The 20,132-nt window shown below is 33.6% G+C and overlaps 3 protein-coding genes across 3 annotated transcripts; 1 reads left to right on the top strand and 2 right to left on the bottom strand.

Annotated features, from left to right (window-relative positions):
- Window positions 1–594: 594 nt before the first annotated feature.
- Window positions 595–9,549, bottom strand: LOC120334208 (putative E3 ubiquitin-protein ligase makorin-1). The gene is made up of 11 exons (XM_039401675.2): window positions 9,294–9,549; window positions 8,401–8,526; window positions 8,221–8,283; window positions 7,669–7,760; window positions 6,778–6,916; window positions 5,369–5,471; window positions 3,039–3,128; window positions 2,782–2,906; window positions 2,592–2,702; window positions 2,010–2,157; window positions 595–1,520 (listed from the first exon to the last, which is right to left on the bottom strand). Exons 1-11 carry the CDS (start codon window positions 9,386–9,388, stop codon window positions 1,314–1,316), a joined length of 1,299 nt encoding a protein of 432 aa, XP_039257609.2. The 5' UTR covers window positions 9,389–9,549; the 3' UTR covers window positions 595–1,313.
- Window positions 9,550–12,019: 2,470 nt separating this feature from the next.
- LOC120334556 (uncharacterized) lies at window positions 12,020–16,476 on the top strand. Its single transcript, XM_039402062.2, has 10 exons — window positions 12,020–12,144; window positions 12,381–12,512; window positions 12,677–12,823; window positions 13,020–13,547; window positions 13,907–14,001; window positions 14,084–14,169; window positions 14,469–14,619; window positions 14,845–14,950; window positions 15,342–15,499; window positions 16,103–16,476. The coding sequence occupies exons 1-10, from the start codon at window positions 12,087–12,089 to the stop codon at window positions 16,298–16,300; spliced, it is 1,659 nt and encodes a 552-aa protein (XP_039257996.2). The 5' UTR covers window positions 12,020–12,086; the 3' UTR covers window positions 16,301–16,476.
- A 199-nt stretch (window positions 16,477–16,675) lies between these two features.
- On the bottom strand, window positions 16,676–19,764 carry LOC120334017 (uncharacterized). Its single transcript, XM_039401457.2, has 5 exons — window positions 19,528–19,764; window positions 19,112–19,200; window positions 18,222–18,437; window positions 17,230–17,872; window positions 16,676–17,071 (listed from the first exon to the last, which is right to left on the bottom strand). Exons 1-5 carry the CDS (start codon window positions 19,600–19,602, stop codon window positions 17,012–17,014), a joined length of 1,083 nt encoding a protein of 360 aa, XP_039257391.2. The 5' UTR covers window positions 19,603–19,764; the 3' UTR covers window positions 16,676–17,011.
- Between the last annotated feature and the right edge of the window lie 368 nt (window positions 19,765–20,132).

The following is a 20,132-nucleotide window of genomic DNA, read 5'->3' as shown; positions in this document are numbered from 1 at the left end:
TGTATTGGGTGGTAGCGGACTGATGACCTTTTGTTTTGAACCCCTGTTTTGTTCACATGTTTGTCCTTGTTTTTTGGTTTGACAAAAGCAATAAATTATCTCAATAAATACCGGTAGTCGTGCAAGATGTAACGTACCCTTGCTAAACGTAACAGTAGTCGATGACTGCTACGTTACAATGGTAATTTTCTCACGTCACATTTAAATGCAGGAAGCAATGCGATGAAAATATGCGTAAAATACACTCTACATCTTCAGCCTACGGGGAACGACTCGGAATTCCTAACAGCCAAATATGCTACGGTACCGGTACCCCATCCAAACTACTGTATTTATTTTTTTTATTTAGCGTTCGCTGTGCAAGGACGAATATCACGTAAATGTGACAACTTTTGTACGAAGGTTCCTAACTTCTTCACCAGTCTTGTTGCACACCATGTCGGCCGCTATAGCGCTTTGTTGGATAGTTCTTGAGAAAAAAACTGCTTCCTAATACTGTATCAACAGTGTAGGATACTGTTAACTGTATCTTTGTGCCTAAAACCTTGAATATATTATTCATCTAGATTGCACAGCCTACAGCAGTGAACTAAATTTAAAATCACCAGCGTTTATTTAATATTTTCAAGGCGATAAAATGGAAAGGCGACATTGAAAAGAAAAGTACACATGAATTAAGCCTATAAATGGCGGCGTTCTCGGGAAAATATAAGTAGTCAATGAACAGAGATTGATAAACAAGAGCTGATTGGTGCAATTTCCTAATAAGAAACAAACAGTGCAGTGCCAGTTGAAAATTGAAGATGCAGGATTCTTACTGAGTCATTGATAAAGTAAAGTCGTTGGCAAGGCAAAAAAGTTGTTGATACAAATAAGTGGGGCCACAAACTTTAAAATTCTATAAAGCAAGTTATCACCAGGCAAAAACAAATAATATCATAAGTGTAGTCAAACAAAGCAAACACATAAAAGTGAGATTACAATTATCTTAAATGGATCCGCCAAGTTATAAATAAAAACACACACACACACACACACACGATTCCACATCAAAATTAATGAGATGTCAATTAAAAAATAAGAAACAATTTAGAAATGCCTAGAATTTTAAAGTTTGGAGCCCTAGTTTGATTAAATGTTGTCATAATTTTAATACCAGTATACACATATGGGAATACACAAGCGAAATGGTTACACTTGCATGTGAATCATATAGTAAAATTTGGTCATTGTATTCAAGCGTGAATTACGAGAGGCCATACTTCCAATGTATATTCTATACATAGCTCAAGCTTGAATGATGTGATCAAGAATTAGTAAAAGTCGCTATCTTCATCACTATCACCAATTCCCAAAAACCAGTCCCAGTGATCATACGAGTCTGAATCATCGCCTAAGCTCGTATTTGCACCGAGAAGGTACACCAGGTCAAATAACTCCATACTATCATCTTCAAGATCAAAGAATGGATGATCGTGCCGCTCTTCAATGAATTCCCATATTGTTGATGAATCGAAGGTCTATAAAAACAGTTCATTCGTCAAAGTACTCTAATATTTCAATTCATTAATTATATTTTCAACAATTATTCGATATTATTTTTTTTATACAAGTATACTCAAAGCAAATAAAAAGAAAAAAGGATTAATAGCCAAATAACAACCAGCAACCATAATCTAACTTTGTGACAGAAATGATAGCAAATACAGGTTGACCTAAAAATTCAAGCTAACACTGACGAGAAACGACAAATCAATTTGCAGGTATTTACCAAAATGAATACATTATTCAAGTAATAAATATAAATTTGCGTTATCAGCATGTATGACTAAACTGCAGATTAAATTATCTGGTAAGTAACTAGAGAATAAAAACACTATAGGCCCAAGAATTGAACCTTGTATAAATCTTCTATAAAAAGGTTTGGCCATCAAAAAATGGATTCAATGATTGAATAGCTTAACCGGGACATAGTATGAGATGCAAAACTATGGAAATAATTGTTAAACCTGCAATCTTCCTTCTGCATTTCTAGCTCTCTTTGGAATTTTTGATCGATCTTGTTTTGTACCATCTGGATACGCATGGAGGTAGAAGCAATTAGCTCCGAACGGACATTTTCCTCGGCCTTGATCGAAATGTTTGCATGACTTCTTTCTGTAATTTTAAGTTTGTGGTGAAAATTTTACCATAACAGAGTTAATGGTTTCGAATATTAATTACTTTACCTATCGGTCTATAATGTCTTAATTCCAATTGATATAAAAAGGCACAAAAGTCTTTAAATTTTTTAATGATGCGCTCATACACTTGCTCCAATTAAAGTTCAATAAGCAGCCACTAAGATGCTACTGTTCTGGTTTTGGATATTCTAGCAGCGAACCAGATCTTAGAACAAAGATTTTTTGCTACAATACTAATGCAATAGCTGTTACACAAAGAGCCCACCAAAAGTTGGAACAAAGCATAATTAATATCTCCTTCTACAAAAACACACATCTGAGCAATGGGCACATTCCAGATAGTTTACCAGAAATTACCTTGACAGACAATGATTTAACAGTGATGGGAATCTACTGAAAATAACTTACGATAAGTGATCTTTATACCCTTCGATTAATTTCTTTTTCTCTTCTTTATCCGAGACCCAGTCATCACTTGGCGTTACGAAAGATGAAGATACTCGACACTCTGGACAAGCTCTGAAAAACGAACAAAATATAAGGTTTGAATTTTCAAATATAATTAAGGACATGAGTGAGATAGTAGTGAATTCCTTACTTGACAACTGTATTATTAAATGACTTAGCGCTTCTCCATTTTCTGATACAATCAAGACAGAATGCATGAGAACAATTTTCTAAAATTCCAAACTTCCTTTCCCTTTTTTCTTTCTTTTCCCAAACCTGAAAACGAAAAGATGAAAAAAATATTGATGAAATCAGGAAAGTGAAATTTTTCATAAATATATTTTATGCCAGATTTATGGATGATGTAAAGAAAAAAATTGGAAGATCAGTGGAGTAAACCATACGCACCACTTCCATACAGATGCCACAAGTCACTTCACAACTCTGTGCAACTTTAAATGATTCTTTCATATCTTCTTCATGACTTGCCAAGCACTCCTAAAAATAATCGTTCATATTTTATCTAATTATCACTGAATATTTCATAAAATTTAAATTTTAGCAATAAAAAAATTGTGCGAATTTTATGTCAATTTATCTTAATAAAACTTGCTTCTGGATCTGGTAATCAGTTCATTTGGATATAAAATTAGTTGCACGAGTTGGACATTTTAGTTACACAGATGAAGATTGGAGTAACATAACAGATTGGTAATTTTTTGAATAATCACTGTAAAAAATGTATACAAGATTAGAACTTATGGAAGACGCAATGGAAGTCGCAACAATTAACTCATAAAAGAAAGTACATGGAATAAATAAATGTACAATGAAGTAACATACAGGACAAGTAATGATTTCGTTAAAATTTCAAACAGCTCAGATGAGTATATAACAAATTAAATATATAGTTAGAACGATAGTATAAACATTTTCAGTCAAATCATAGTTTCCAGAACACTGTGACGTTATAGTTAACTTTTCACCACAGAACAGTCTTTCAAGACTAAGAGAGAATTTGATTACACTAATAGAGTTGAAATGTACAAAATCGGAACATTTTCAAGACAAAAAATATTAGGAGGGTAAGGTGAGACAGATCATATTGGACAAAAAAAATGTCTATATTGCATACAGTTATTGGGAATCCAGAACTCACTTGTACATAAAAATATGCAGGAGACTTCCAAATGAGCTATTGCATCATGTATATCATAAATATGACAAAAATTTAGACACAGGAGCAAAAAAATGCAATATTTATAAATTGTTATTAGAGCAAATCTTTTTTATGCGAAGACAAATTTAGATTCCTAAAATCATCTTTCAAAATCAACTTGAATTTTCAAAAATGTATGGAAATAGACATCAGAGCTCCGATCCATGCCAACGGTGGGCAAACCGCAGCTCGTAAGAGATTTTTGTGGCACTTCTCGCTAGCATTAAATATTATCCAAATTAAACTAAGAAAACTGTAGTGTGACAGTTATTTTTTTAATTTATTAAGCTGTTTAAGAAGTTTTCATCAATGATTAGGCCAAATTATGTTTTAGTATGAAAATCGCTGTTGCGTGGAATTTCAAATTTAAATCATTCAAGTGAGAAATCTTACGTCACTATGGTCAAATGTGTTGGCGGTATGTAGTGTTAGGATTCACATATTTAGTATGTTGGATAGGAAAGCTAATACAAGAGCTTGATCATGTGGCGAACCAGGGCTTCCAGTCCGGTTACAAGTCAATGTCGAGTAAGGGATTAGTTAGCCAGTTATTTGTTTTCAGACACATGTACTATACTAGATGGTAGAGGAAGCAGAAATCAATCAGCGGTTACATGAACCACTCTACGTCTGCAAAGAGTCCAGCACTAGCACATGACAAAATTTATGATATCATTTGCCAAGCAATCAGATGTTTTGCTAGTTTTGTTACTTATGTCATGAAATATTGCTGGTGCTGAACACCCATACTCTGACTGTGAAAAAAAATATTGTCACAGTCTCGAATCCCAACAACACGAAGTGAGTAATAACCCAAACGCCGATTTCGCATCGCACTACACAACGCCGCATTTCCCAAATTAATACCAATGTAACAGTTACAATGCGAATGATTTAATGAGCTCTAATATTGATATTTCAAAAATTATGCGGCTCTCACAATCATATTTCTGATTTGCTGCATGCGGCTCTAATACCAAAAAATTTTGACCACCCCTGATCTATGCTGTATAGCGCAGGTTCATACATCACACTAGTCCGGTTTACTAAGCATGACTTACTTCCTATGGCTATGACTACTATAAAATTTGAAGTGATATTCTCTGATTTTGACGTTTTAAATAATAAGGCTAAGGGTACGTACAACAAAGCTTGGAACAACAGAAATTTGTTTAACATTTGTTTTTAATCCACATTTCTCACAAAAGAGAGATAAAATATAATTGTAATTGATGCTACAAATACAATATCATGATTGAATTAATATTTAATTAACCTTCATAATCAAAGCTAATCCTTACAATTATATTAAACTGTTGTGTGATCATAAATATATTAATCTAATGTTTATTAAAGGTGACAACAAACTCTCTAAAAGGTTAGCATAAGATTGTCAATGACAACAATGTTCTGGTAATCATGTGTCACCAGCAGCTATTTTGAACAGCGATAACTTTAACACCAAGTCTATTCTTTGCTGGTAAAGTGACAAGTTTATGAATGAAATAAGATTATTTACCTCTTTATGTTTCTCTTGTTCATGTGGATCGGTAGGATGAAGTATGTGAAGTCCACACATATCACATAATTTTCCATGCAAATAGACACATTCGTCACCATATCTAAACACATAATTATTGAAAAAAAATATGACCCAAATTAAATTCGCAAAATTGACTCAGACAACATTTCTCTGAAGGGATGGTACATTTTAATATAAGAAATGAATTATATTTATTAGTGTAATATCAAACTGAATTCTTGTACATCTCTTTATATACATACAAAAATTCTGATATTAGGGAATTGTATGTATAACATTTTTACTGGTGGAAAAGAACTACAAAACTGTTTTAAAAATATGTTAAAAATAACAGTTGCTTTCATACTAATAATAAAACAATGTTTCATGACACAGATATTACTTTTTCTTTCAGATAGAAATATTCATTACTGAATAATATGATAAGAAAAAGGAGTATATACACATCATCTTCATGTTGCAGAAATGATAAGTTGATTAAATAGAAAAATATTAATCAATTTTCTAATTAATGATATATTAATTAAATTTTGTCAAGGTTTAATTTGGAAAAGATATTTTAGATTCGGAATAAAAAAATTTATCTACTTTATCACATTAGCCTACATTGCCATTAATATAAAAACTATCATTTGCACATAATTTTAATAAAACATAAAACCTGATTAACCAAATCAATCGTATCAAGAGATCAATTAATTTGATTACCCGGTAATGGGTATAAATCACCAATTAGATAATCTAGTATTTTTTCTATTATGTTGTGAAATCTATTCTCATGTATTTTTCACTTTTAACAATAATAAATTCTCTATACCTAATACAACTTACTACAGTAACAAGAAGCTTCATTTTTGTAAAACAGCAATTTTCCCTATAGGAGTACTAGAAGTAAAATCAAGCAATTGGAAGAAATTACCGAAAGAATGCAATATTAGGAGAAAGTACAAGCTTAAGTAGAAAGATTGACGCTCCAGAAGTATGCGTACCAATATGGAGGTAACTAATTTAGTTCGCTTATTTTACATCAAGTTGTGTAAAGGGACTGAAACCAATGGGCGGGGGTATATTCACTTGGCTAACACAGACAGTCCCTGAACTCGTAATAGAACTAAAATGAAGAAAACCGGAATAAAAATACAAACTATGGGAGTACCGAAAGATTACTAATAAGAGAGTAGTAATTTATTATATACCCGTTGAAGAAGTCCGAAACAAATCAAATACGAGAATCCATTTGAAAATATATAAATTGAAGCCTATCCAACCTTTATATTTGTTTTTGAAAATTTGACATTTTGGGCAGTCGGACAAGTAAATGAAAAGGTTTCTCAAACATGACCAAAGTATATTGCACAATCTTTTAATTTTATTCTTTCTCATACCTGCATTCTCCAAGTAAATAGTATGGACATAGTTCTTCGGCTGGCTTAGTTTCCTGTTCATTTTGTTTAAAACCATTTGACCTAACGGAGCTTGCTAGTTCATCATTGCTTTTCAATATATTACTGTATGACGATGTCACTGTTTCCAAAAACAAATATTGCTGAGTCATGGTCCCAATACTTTGTGATAAGATAAATATAAATTAATCAAAAATTTTTTGAAGCATTTATTACAATCTAATGCATAATTTAATTTTATAATCCATGCTTGAGCAGATTATTGGACACATGGTGGACCTATGGTTCGTTTTGTTGTTGATGTTTTTGTTTTTAACTTTTTCAAAAAAATATGTGCGACCTGCCAAGATTTGCAAACCTTAAATTCGGCCCGCGAGTGACAAAAGGTTTGTATCCTAATCTAATGAATGAACGAATCCGAACTAATCTTTCATTGATGTGGTCGGTGATGACAAAGCAAATTGTATATTTGAATATAATAAAATTAGGTTATATTCGATATAGCATTTTCTTGATTTCAGGAATTATTAAAAATATCATTATCAGAGAAATTACTTTTTAAGGCAATTAACATCAGACAATTGGACAAAACCCCAACTTCATTTGCATTCTAATAAATGTGTGAAATAAAGCAATGTTTATATTAATTATTCTGCAATCTTAAATATATTTTCAGAATCAATTCAAACTGGTACGTTATTGGGTTTCAGCCATCCATGAACATAATAGCCGGTTACATTGATCTCAATATGCATATCATCATACAATATTTCAAAGCTATTCGAGTTATATGGCATAAAAGAGATTTCAAGCTTTCCTTTTCTGGTGTAGGGTGAAAGAAATTTACTTTAAGAAGAAAAAAGGGTCGATTACCTCTTGGAGAATAAACTTTCCCAGGTACAAATTCTGCGGCATTTACCCAACTGTCATCATGAGATGTGAATGACGAAAGATCGGCAGTTGTGCTGAAGAAGAAATAAATCTGTGAATATCGTATTAAATCTTGAATTTGAAATTTCCATTTTTTGTAATAATATTATCTGCTGCCGTTTACAATATTAGAAAATTCCAGTTAGAAAAGTTCGGAGTTTGGGTTGTTTATAAATTACCATTGGCACAGCTGTGCCTGTTTTAGAATCTTCATCCCAGCCATATATGTTCAGTTTTTGTACATTTCAGATCAACATTGAGATTCCTGTTTAATAATTAACTTCACTTTCTTTCCAAATTTAAACTCATTTAATTTACGTATAGACTTTTATATGATCTTTGTAAAAAATGACCCAATTTAAAATAAATTTGATATTCCATATTGAAAATTTTTTTTTCAAAGTGTATTCAGACTCTCTATATTTTTTACAATTTCTGTCATCGAAGTTTGAGACTCACTAGCACTAAAAAAATGATAAAAAATCCGAAAAATACCTTGGTTTTTCATACACAGGACTAGGATGTTTCCGAGTATTTTTATCTCTCACATGATCATATCTACAAGACACAAAAATGAGAAATAATGACTATTTAATATCAGTAATAGTAGAGTGAAAGAAGCGGCTTTTTGTACAGAGCATTCATAGAAAAACATCTAAAAAATGCTATACAAACCTGCATTCTTTACCATAAGCGCAAACACCTTTTTTATGAAATGTACAAACTAGATTCGGTTGGTCATCAAGGTCATGTGAGAACTTGCACCTGTCCCCAAAGCGGCACACACCATGGACATGGTATCTAGAAAAAATAATTGCTGGTTTAATAGGTTATTAAAAGTATAATAGACAAGGATTAAAAATTTTATAAACTCAAATAAGGTATCATATTAAAAATACTATTAAATTTGTTTCCAATTTATACAGTTTTTAACACAGATTAGAGAGATTCATACTATGAAAAAATTGGGAAACAAAGAAAAAGCCAACTAGTATGATCCAGATAGGATAAAATAATATATTTAAAATATTGTAATGGATATCATATATATTTAAGAGTTTGCATATAACACATTAGTGAAGAATGCTGATAAAACATAATATATATTCTTCTAAAAAGAAATCACATATTAGAAGCATCCAGGAATGTATTCTGGACTGCTGGAGGGTGATATTAAAATCGTTGGCATTTTTTTGGGCAAGAGGATTGCTGGACCACTCGCCGTTGTGGGGTGGTTCGTGTAACCGCTGGGCGGTTACGACATTCTCCACTATTAAGTCCATCTCCATGCATTGAAAATAAATAACTGACTAACTAATTCCATACTCAACATGGACTGGTAACCGGACAATAGGCAGTAGTTTGCCATATGACTGTACCACTACTGCACTACCGTACCAGTACCGGTACAGCAGTACCGGTATGACTTCACAAACAAGACTAGCGCAAATTTCGGATAATCTGTAATCCCACATCATTTAAAGCAATTTACCCAACATCAAAGCCATAACACTGTAACATGTCACTGGATGAACCATATTGCTGTACTTTATTGTGTTTGTATTCACCTGCAAAGGACTTTAGTTGAGTTTGGTTCTTCCTTTCTCCCATTCCTTCGCCCTTTATTCGACTGGTGAGTGCCACTAGCCACCCCGCTGGCCATCTCCGCGGTGCTAACGCCTAACCTTATACCCCAGGTTTAGAACGAACTACCGATGAAAAAAATTCAGGGTATTTGCAATGCGAGACGAACTATATAAAGCAGCAGAACTCCAAAACTACCTGAACCAAGACACTACGGAACTACAAGGATAAACAAGACAAAACGTTAGCGGTGTCTACAACCCCATACTGCTTCCTAGCGATAAGGAGAAGTGGGGCGTATTTTATTTACCCGATTGAATTCCCCCCATAAGAGTTTTCTAAAAACTAAACTCGAATTATTAGTTTAATTATTTTAGTATTATTGACATATTAGTATTTGAATTGTTCTTGTTAAGTAAATAATACGTAATAACAAGAGAGCTATGCCCAAATATGTGAAAACGGAGGGCAAAACTAAATATTTTATCATCAATTCCCCGAAAATTACATGCGGTAACTTATCGGTAGCTCACAGAAATATTTGAAATAAATAAAAGGAATAGCCTTATAGCAAAAAATACCATCTTTAACCATTGTAACTTCAGAACAATAGGTACAGAAAATAAAAAGAAAAGCAAATTTTTCATAACGTTAGGAAGAAAAATTCTAACATAAATAACAACAAGAAACAAGTACAACAGCAACAAAATAACAAAACGATTCATAGGTCCACTCCATGTCCAATAAGAATACATTTTGTGAAGAATTAAATATTATGAGACTCATGCCAAATATGAATGTTGTTGCATATGCAAGAAAATGCCATAGTGATATATAATCATCGTAATTATATCAGCATTTCAGATGAAAATAGAGATAACTGTGAAATAAAACAAGAAATACGAAATTGCAAATTACAAAAATTTTTACAAAAAAATTCAGCTGAATAAATCAGAGTCATGGACAGCTCAATTATTCGTCGTCCCTGATCCACAAATAAAATATTCATAGTTGACCTCCTTTGTGTAGATTCCAGAAAACTCTGGTCGGGCACATCCAATACCGGAGCTGACATATCAATCACAAGATCGACATCGCTGGCAGACAAGAAGACCGCCACTATCGCCCCAAGAACGAGTTTGCAATGAGAATTTAACTGTAGTAGTACAATTTTAATTCGAATACTTCGAACCGTAAATATGTTTTTATAATACTTTACCTGACAAGCGTCCTTTCCTTCTGTTTCAGTCCCAGCACAAATTATTAGTTTTTCATTAGGAGTGATTTGACAACTGAATTTGTATTGAAGTTTACATTTACGAAAATGGAGAATTTTTACTTCAACTTCTTTCAAGACAAAAGAAACTGAAAGTCTATCGCTTGGATCAGCTAAAAAAAGATAACATAATTTCAGATAGTATATATATATATAACTGTTGCAAATAAAGTTAATTGAATTTAGAACTAACTTATTTCCCAACCCATTGTGAAACATTTCATTCCTTTCAATGTGTCAAAAAATTATATTTTTATCACGAAACAGAAGAGTGTGGGTCACATATATTGAATCAATGTTGGTATTTATAAGAAACTTGCTGCTGCATCTTATGTTGCAAACCTTATAAGCTTCGGTTGGTGTTGTGTTGTTTTGGGCTTTATTTAGGCAGCACTTCTATCAGGGACTACCAGACTCTTTATGGCACTCATGAATTTATGGATATTTGTGTACGAAAACACGCATATGAATTACCGATAAACGTTTAAGATGATGAGGCAAATTATTTTACGCTTCCAAAGAGTTTGGAGGGAATTCCACTCTGATAAAGTTCTATTTTTCGATCGGCTTTCAACCACATTTATGCTATTTTACAGTGCCCCATTGTTATTTCAGATTTATAGATCTTTATTTTAAGTCTAAATCATTATCTTTTCTCAACGGCATTGCAGGCGAGAAACTAATAAAATACAAAGTAGCATCTAGTTCTCGTATACACCCCCAAAACAATCTGTAGTGCCCTTTGGTTCTTGGCACTTGTGAAAGAAACGCTGTAACAAGACGTTGCGAAAAATGAACAGATCAATTGCATTGTTATGTCATAAACGATGTCACAGCCAATAGCTGCATAATAGTATACAGGGGTGCAGACGTGCGTACAAGATTGGGAGTTTTGAAAATTATCATACCGACCCGAAAATTAAAAATTTGAAGTTGATCGATCGCTGCCCAACTGACAGTACATTATCATAATTTACTTATTGTTAAATCTAATTAGAGCCGGTTTTATCACCCATATGTTAGTATAAGTGATAAAACCCGCGGGTCAGTGGTTCGCCATCCCTGTACTAGGTTCTCCGTGTGGCAAATCAATCGGTTTAATGTGGACTTCTTAATTTGACTGACACAAACAGATGAGGAATAAAATTATTTTTAATATAGCCTTTTAATAATAACAATATTTTCCATTCTTTTATTAGCATTATATGTATATATACATAATAGATGAAAAACTCCTAATATTACATTAAAGTTTAATAATGGCCATTCATGATCCGATGATATTATCACGGCTCAATATAATTCTACTTATGAATAATATCATTTCAAAGAATGTTATACACTTCGGAAGTCGTGTATACCAAATGATTCACTCTTGATTGCCTCATGATGCTTCCGAAGTGTTCTAATCAAATCAGATTGTTTACAGTTGTCCTAGTGTTTATCAATAGTTGCTGCATGTATGCTGATTTAGCCATATATTTCTAAGAAAAGGAACAAAATGAAATCAAGTTCAAATTTATTCGCTCTTCTAGTCTTCGTGTCAATTTTATTAATAGGTAAGATTCTTGACTTTATTTTACTTAAATTGTAAATCAGAATTACGGATTGCAGTTCTAGATAATTTAAATGTTATGCGCTTTATGATTAGAATTCTAAAATTTTGCTGCTGAACCAAATTCAAAAATGCACATTATTTATAATATTGTAATATTGTTTGTTATGCATATTTTGTCGAAAATGATTCTGATTCTTACATAAAAAGAAAATGCCATACCAACTGTTCTCGTTAAAGCCGAGGAGTTGGACATAAACTGCAATCAGGAAAATAATGAAAGAGTAAATTGCTATTCAAACTTGAACAAAACAAGATGTGCCGAACAAGGATGTTACTTCTGCAAAAACGGAAAACCTAGGTGCATTGAAGGTCAGTATACTTAAAGTTAAGTGTCGGTGAATATATGTTCACACATATCAGAAGAAAATGAATAAAGAAGCACGTTTCCTTAGACACCGTATAATATTATCAGTATGTACGTACAAGTGTCATTAACGTAAGGTGCTTTGTTTAGCACTCCTATTCTCGTTTAGGCCTGGCATGTAAGTGGTCGACATTATTCCTAACGGAAGAACATAACTGTTGGCGAGGAGAACCCGGTAAAGAGAATTCTCGGGAATGCCTAGCAGTTTATGGTTGCTCATGGTGTAAGAGAAATGATCGCATTCGCTGTGTGAAAGGTGCGTATACTGTATATCTAATTGCGTACATATTGGTTTGTGATTTAAATAAGATTTCAAAGAAGGGTGATCTTCAAGACCTTCAAATAAAGTGACTCTCAAAAGCATGTTTAATTTAAATATAGTTTTCCAGATTTTCATCATTTTCAGATGCCTTGTTACAAGTATTGTTAAGAATATGATTATCCTTATTCAGGTCCTGAAACGACAACTACTACCACTACAACAACAACTACCACCACTACAACTCCAACTACTACCACAACAACTCCAACAACAACTCCAACCACTACGACAACAACTCCAACTACCACCACTACAACAACAACACCAACTACTACCACTACAACAACGACTCCAACTACTACCACTACAACAACGACTCCAACTACAACCACTACAACAACGACTCCAACTACAACCACTACAACAACGACTCCAACTACTACAACTCCAACAACAACGACTCCAACTACTACTACAACTCCAACAACAACGACTCCAACTACAACCACGACAACAACAACCCCCACTACTACCACGACAACAACAACTCCAACTACAACCACAACAACCACTACCACTCCTACGACAAAACCTACGACTACTACATCTACAACAACTCCCGAGACAACCACCACTGTTCCAACTACAACATCTCTCGCCACAACAACTAGACGTACTACAACAAGCACAAAGTTAACCACAGATACAAATATGTATGGTCAGTACTGATACCTACATGTCCACTTTAGTCATCACATAAAAGGATGACATTTGTTATTTTTTATTTGTAACTTTAGTGTAGTCAATGATGGTGATACTTCAATGATCACTATATACCGAGGGCCTAGTATGAAACGTCTCGATATTTCATAATCGGTTTCCATAGTCGTTTCACGTATAAAATTTACTATCAGTGTTTGTACGCAATGCGATTTGTTCAATTTCAAGATATTTGAACACTCGTTCTGTTCTGCTAATGTATTTTTTATTGCATCATGTTTTTTGAAAAAAAGTTTAAGACTTGACTATACCAGCACTTTTTATCAATTCAAACTGAAATTATACGTCTTACTCCAGGGTGCCCGCAAGGACAAATTCGCCGTTACAAACAATCGTCTTGTTGCGAGGAAAGATGGGATTCAAAAACTTTCAAGTCTCAATGGCCATTCCTGGTGGATTTTTGATATTAATTTATTTTCAATTTTAAAAACGTATATGTTTGTATTTATCGAACATTAAAATATGCATTCACAGGGAGCTCTTTATGAGAAAGGAAAATATCATTGCCCTGTTGTTCTTATTGGCACCGGACACGCACTCACTTCTGCAAAATGTGTAGAGTAAGTTAACTGATATTTACTCCTAATATGCGCAAAGGACTTTCAAGAATAGTCCTACGAGTTTTTTTTTCGAGTTAGAAATCTGCCACAAGTCACTACAGCCCAGAAAACAGATAGCTTTGGACGTCAATATTTCGAGATTTGGTTTGGTAAAGTTTGATCAAATACGGCTTGAAAATATCTTACTTTCTGTACATAAACAAACTATAAAACGAAGAAATTTCAAAAATTCCGATTTTACTACGTGAAGTATATGTGAACAATTTCTCAAGCTATAATTTTGATATTTTTTGCAATAGAGACTTTTCGCAAGATATTTACTTGAAATTCGGAAACGAAAACGTCACAGACGATAGCGGAAAAGTACTAAAAGTTGGAATTCTGAAAAATCCGATTCTCCACTACGAGTACCATCCAAGCTTTAAAAATAACGATCTGGCATTATTAAGCGTAAGAAAGCATTGGTATCTGATAGTGTATGTAGGTATGGAAATGTATGCGATTTGATTGTCTTTACAAAATGGTAAAAAGGTACATTATTTCCCAGTCTCTGGATCAATCTATCTACAATAGAAATTCTAATTTATTTTATGCTTCTTCTATAACCAGCACATAATTTATCTGATCATTTTTGACAATATGACCTATTTACTTTTGGTGTAATTATTTCGACAGTTGGCTTTTCCAGTAAATGAAACCGACCATATTAGTCCAATTCAACTTCCACTGGGAGAGAGAGTTCCAGAAGACTCGAAATGCTTCTTGATTGGCTGGGACTCAGGTAAAAAACGTTTAATTAAAATATTTGTTTGTATGTTGATGTTGACGCGACGGAAGACCCTCACAATGAGTGGGGAATGCCGGCATTCACGCTTTTTGTCAAAATGGTCATGTTGACAACATGTTTTTGTACACTTGTATACTACTTTATGAAAACTCGATTGCACATAATGACTGTTTAATATATCTTAAACTGAAAATAAAAGAGTCATTCATGCCTACATCAATGTATTCTTCTATGCCTGAGCAAATCGTACTTCGGAAACCGCCCCATCGCCTCCTAATCTCGATCCCTATATAAGGTGACGCACCTGAGATAAGATTGACAAAAACGTTTGAACTTATCAGCATGTCACCGTTCTCACTTTAATCACCAATGTTGTGCAATTCAGAAAATGAAGTCTCCCAAAAAGTAACAGAAACTGAATTGTTCATTCTCCCATTCTCATATTGTGCTACAATCTACGCTTTAAATTTTGATGCAACGATGAGAAATAGAGAAATGATTTGCGCTGGAAGAATGAACGATAACGTAGAAACAACTTGCTCGGTAGGTAATAGCAATTACGAGAAATTTTTATGGATTCAATGAAAATGACCCTATCATTATGTCAATAAAACATATTTCATATTATGGTATGGTATACGTCAGGATGAACAAGATAATTGTAGCAGAAATCAGAAATAACTTAACAAGTAACTTTTAGGGCGCTACTTGTCAATCACAACTCTTTCACTTTAAATAGTGCATTAATGGGATTTAGTAGTAAGTATCCGCTGAATATGACAAATATCTATTAGCCTACCCTTTATTGGTTCGAAATAATAACTTTTTCTACTGAAGTTTTGAATGCATTTTTTTTCAACTCTTTGAAATATTCCCCGACCACGCTGCGATTCGATCATAATTTAGCAATCTATTTGCAGTGCAACGAAATAATTTCTCGAAACTATTTTTCTGAAATTATGAATATTTCCCAATTAAATAAGATTGAGGTATATATGCTGTTTTCGTACCTCAACGTTTATGCGAACCACGTCCCTTCAACTGTGAACATACATGATTTGGATGCGTAGTTTAATATGCATTAATTTAAATATTTTTTTTGTATATCATTTTAGATATATACTGACAATTTTTTTTACATTTTAGAATCAAGATGGAAACGGTAGTCCGTTGGTTTGCCAACGGTGCTCAAACTGTGACTGGTATTTGGCTGGATTGGGAAGTTTCGTTCATGATTGTGCAAGTGCATCAACGCCAGGAATTTTCATGAAGATATCATTCTACGAAAAATGGATTAACAAAAGCGGTGTTACATCCGGGAAAGAAAAATATCACTGTTTCTAAAAAACATTAGCCCATTTACTGGCAACAATTTACCTTGAAATGAAGCCAGAGGCTAAATATCTGACGTATTTTTGTGACGATTTTAATCGCAAATAGAAATATTGACGCTAATTATTGAATCGTTTATCTCTTTAAACATGATTACTCGACTAATAACATGTAGTAATTGAACAATATGATCTCGCTGACGTGATAGGATGCTCGGCGATCAAATAGTATTGAATTAATGAATATTGATAGGCGACCAACGAAATACGGAAAAGTTCAAGCGCCCAGGTGAACAGAAAAATGAATCCCCTCTATGAATGTGACATGGCTTTAAACGACCTCGCAAATTACAAGTAAAAATTTTTGCCGTTTTATTTTTTGTTGATCATAATTTGAAAAAAATTGTAAAAATTTATGTAAAAAGAATTCAATGAGAAGCGATAAACGTAGTCAATATGACTCTTATTCATACGTAGACTCTCTCAAATCTCCCTTTGCGAGTGAGGCTTGTTTCCAAGTATACATATTAAAACACTTCGCTTTTACGAGTTGTCTCCAAAACGAAGCAACTTGCTGGCTCAATCCGCACTGTTTCGCGCCAACTTCTATCTATTAGTGTTCATGTAATCATCATTTTGGTGAAGATGTTTTAAAGAAGCTATTTGCAGTAGACTTTAACGATATGATTTTCACCCCTTTGCTTGAGCTCGTTGGGACAACTTGTTAGTTATCTGCATTTTTGTCGTAATTTTTGAGTTCCTTGCATTCACATCCAGAAGGCACCTATAAAAAAAAATGGAAAAATTATACATGAAAAATTGAGAGTACGACTTGTAACAATGCTGAAAATTTGTTATATATATGAATAAAATTCCGTCGGTTTGATTGAGGCAGGCCGGAGTCTGGTAACTTTCAGGTTATTGTAAAGCATTCTTACGTACCTTAATTTTCAGCCAAACGTTCTTGACCCTCATTTGCATGTTCAAATTGTAGAAATTATGATTGAAAAAATTTGGTGTTGCTGGTACGCTACCGGTACTTTTGCGGTCTTTCGGACATTGTACATAGGAGTCCAAATCTTGCTCTGCTTGTTTTTGGTTTGCCATTGACATGATGTAAAACATGTAAGAAAGTGAGGAAGGACTCTGCTGCTGCTGTGGAAAGTATGGATTATAGCCTGTCATCCGTGGCATCGCAGGCATGCCGGGGTTTTGTGCGCCACCCATACCGTAAAATTTCTGCATCAGTTGCGGGTTGTTGTAATTGAAAAATGGCGGCATCGCGTTAGATGACGATCTAGCAAATGTACCCATTGGGTACCTCCCATTTCTTCTATCAGCAATGTTGTTTTGATTATTGTTTTGTTGATTCATCATATACGACAGCGTTGGGTTATAGCCCTGGCCTTGTCCAAGGTTTTGGTAGAAATATTGCATCGGATTGAAAGGCTTAGGGCGACAGAAATGGGTGTTGTATACATAGTAACGTTCATATTTATATATGTACTTCTGCTTGCAAACTCGCACAACCTTTTCACGTCTGCAATGGCAGGTGTCTTCGCAATGACAAATTCTGTTTTCCGCCCTGAAACGAGATAACACTTGTTGTGGAAACAAGGCCATTCATGCTAAGGGTTGCTAGTTGCTACCGGGTTCAGACGGAGTGGAATAAACGCAACTGGTAGGAAACGAACAACGCTCCTCAAGATTCTATAATTGCATGTTAACAGTTTTGTGTAATTTACTAGATTCCATAATATCCCAATCTAGACTAAAAAATCATTTTTCAGTATCGATGGAACGTTATAAATTTTAATGCGGTGTTTTACCACTTAGTTCCCTATTCGATTGCTAATGTATTAACCTAATTCAATTCCAATCGGTAATTGTATAAAATAGTTTTTTCAGTAGCTTAACAAAAACGAAGTACTTACTGGCAAACTTCGGCGTCAAAGGATTTCGTTAAGTCTTCACCCAAGTCTAAAATTTTTCTGTATTTCTTTTCAGTTCCATATTTATGAGGCATATCAAACAATTGCCATAAATAGACAATTTCTTCGCCATATTTTGGGGTGAATTTACACTCATCGGCAATGCATAAAGGAGGGTCCAATGGCTTCAAACTAATGCATTGATTCTCGGGTTTCTTCCTAAAAACCGGAATTTTACTTGAAAGCAGTTTATTTTAAATAGGCTTTTAACTGATTCTTGGAAAAATACCTACGATTATTGGAAATAGTGAATAATAAAAATTGGTGTCAAATGGTAAGACAAAAGTCAAGTTGGGAGTTCAAGAAAAACAGAAAACAAGACATGACAGGAGATCACCGAAATTTTAGTATTGGATTTGAAACATCGACACGAGTTAATCTACATTGAAACGTATCAGAAGGATATCGCTTGAATATTAAAGAAATCGGCATCAAGGATTTGCTCCAAGATATGATCTAGGTTTCTAGCTTGAAAGTGAAAAGATTTATCTAAAGTATATTACATGGTTCAATTATTAGAATAAAGCGTGGGTTCCAAGGACGCTTTAAGAGTTCAATAGAAAACTGATCATTCCAGAAGGTGTTCGCAACATTGAGACTAATCTATGAACAAAATTACTATTAGCTTGATCAGTGTCTAGACTCTAGATCACTAAATTAAAACAGTCAATAAAACTCAAATAACTTGTGTGTGAAAATTTCAACTCAGATTCATTTTGCGTATTACAATTTCTTTTTTTGTGAAGAGTACTCGTGGCGTTTTCATTAGCTCTGTGAGGAGAGAAAGGTAATTGATACCTTCAGTTTTGTTTGTTTATATTGATTCTAATTACCTGATTTTACAATCTGAACCTGGACGTCTTGGTTTAGGCATACCACCATTTTTCTTGTTCGCCCGAGAAAAAACTTCTTGAAGGGAAAGCTAAAATTTATGCAACAATTTTAATCGGTATTGAATTCGAAGATGCTCAACTTCTACAATAATATGGTCAATTTTTGATTCGAATATGACCTACTAAGCAGACGAGTAGAATAGTGAACTGTATATATACTTATATTAACAGTAACCAACAGAAAATACTGTAAACGTCGCGAGATAGGTTTATCGTTACTCTTCGATATTCCAGGCCCAACTTTCCCGATTACACGTTAGCTACCAATACCTTAGAGTTTATCTATTTTATATCTAAATCAACTTGAGTCTAAACCAAATTATTTTTAGAAAATCTAATTTTAATGGTGTACTTACGTCCTTGTCATCATCTGCATATATGCATACTATTATTGCACAAAGAACAAATCCTAATAATATAAGTTTATTCATCCTGTCAGTTCGGTATCGGCAGCAAAATTCGAATTTGGAAATCGTTTGTAAAAATATTCTTGTAGTGTACCACAGCCTTTTATATCAAGACATCAGCATTCATCAGCGACATTTTGTCAGGAATTTCTAATTGCTGCGATATTGACGTAGAAATTATAATCTCATTTCGTTTAAATGTATTCTGTAATTATGGACTCTATTTAATTGCCAACAAAATCTCTAGAAATTTATGTAACAATTTCCTAGCAAAAGACATTTTTTAAACCCAGGCCACGGATAGTCTTCGCCTGGTTACGATCTTTTAATATGGCGCATATTTGACTGTATAAAATGACTAAAATAACTTCTGATTAGCTTTGTAAGAATTTTGGCTACTCTCTGGTTTTCGAATTATTTTAATTGCGTCACGAACTCGAATTGACTATACTTTGCTGGAAAATTAAGGGTTCAACTAATAACATAGGATGAGATAGTTAATAATATAAAATTACATTTTTGATGAATATTATATAGTATATTTGTCACTATAA

The sequence above is a fragment of the Styela clava genome, chromosome 15 (genome assembly GCF_964204865.1).
Source record: "Styela clava chromosome 15, kaStyClav1.hap1.2, whole genome shotgun sequence".
In the NCBI taxonomy this organism is placed as follows: domain Eukaryota; kingdom Metazoa; phylum Chordata; class Ascidiacea; order Stolidobranchia; family Styelidae; genus Styela; species Styela clava.
Note: the sequence above shows the minus strand (reverse complement) of the source record. Positions and strands in the feature narration are given on the sequence as shown.

What these genes read in the sequence shown, in the direction of transcription:
- LOC120334208 (XM_039401675.2), bottom strand. Translation starts at nt 9,388, where the DNA reads ATGGCCAGCGGGGTGGCTAGTGGCACTCACCAGTCGAATAAAGGGCGA. An exon ending in CCTGTGTATGAAAAACCAAG is followed by an intron (nt 7,761 to 8,220) that starts GTATTTTTCGGA and finishes TTTCTTCTTCAG; the next exon opens with CACAACTGCCGATCTTTCGT. An exon ending in AACAAGAGAAACATAAAGAG is followed by an intron (nt 3,129 to 5,368) that starts GTAAATAATCTT and finishes GATTATTTTTAG; the next exon opens with GAGTGCTTGGCAAGTCATGA.
- LOC120334556 (XM_039402062.2), top strand. Translation starts at nt 12,087, where the DNA reads ATGAAATCAAGTTCAAATTTATTCGCTCTTCTAGTCTTCGTGTCAATT. An exon ending in CGTGTCAATTTTATTAATAG is followed by an intron (nt 12,145 to 12,380) that starts GTAAGATTCTTG and finishes TTCTCGTTAAAG; the next exon opens with CCGAGGAGTTGGACATAAAC. An exon ending in CTTGATTGGCTGGGACTCAG is followed by an intron (nt 14,951 to 15,341) that starts GTAAAAAACGTT and finishes TGTGCAATTCAG; the next exon opens with AAAATGAAGTCTCCCAAAAA.
- LOC120334017 (XM_039401457.2), bottom strand. Translation starts at nt 19,602, where the DNA reads ATGAATAAACTTATATTATTAGGATTTGTTCTTTGTGCAATAATAGTA. An exon ending in GGTTCAGATTGTAAAATCAG is followed by an intron (nt 18,438 to 19,111) that starts GTAATTAGAATC and finishes TCCGGTTTTTAG; the next exon opens with GAAGAAACCCGAGAATCAAT. An exon ending in TTTGACGCCGAAGTTTGCCA is followed by an intron (nt 17,873 to 18,221) that starts GTAAGTACTTCG and finishes ATCTCGTTTCAG; the next exon opens with GGCGGAAAACAGAATTTGTC.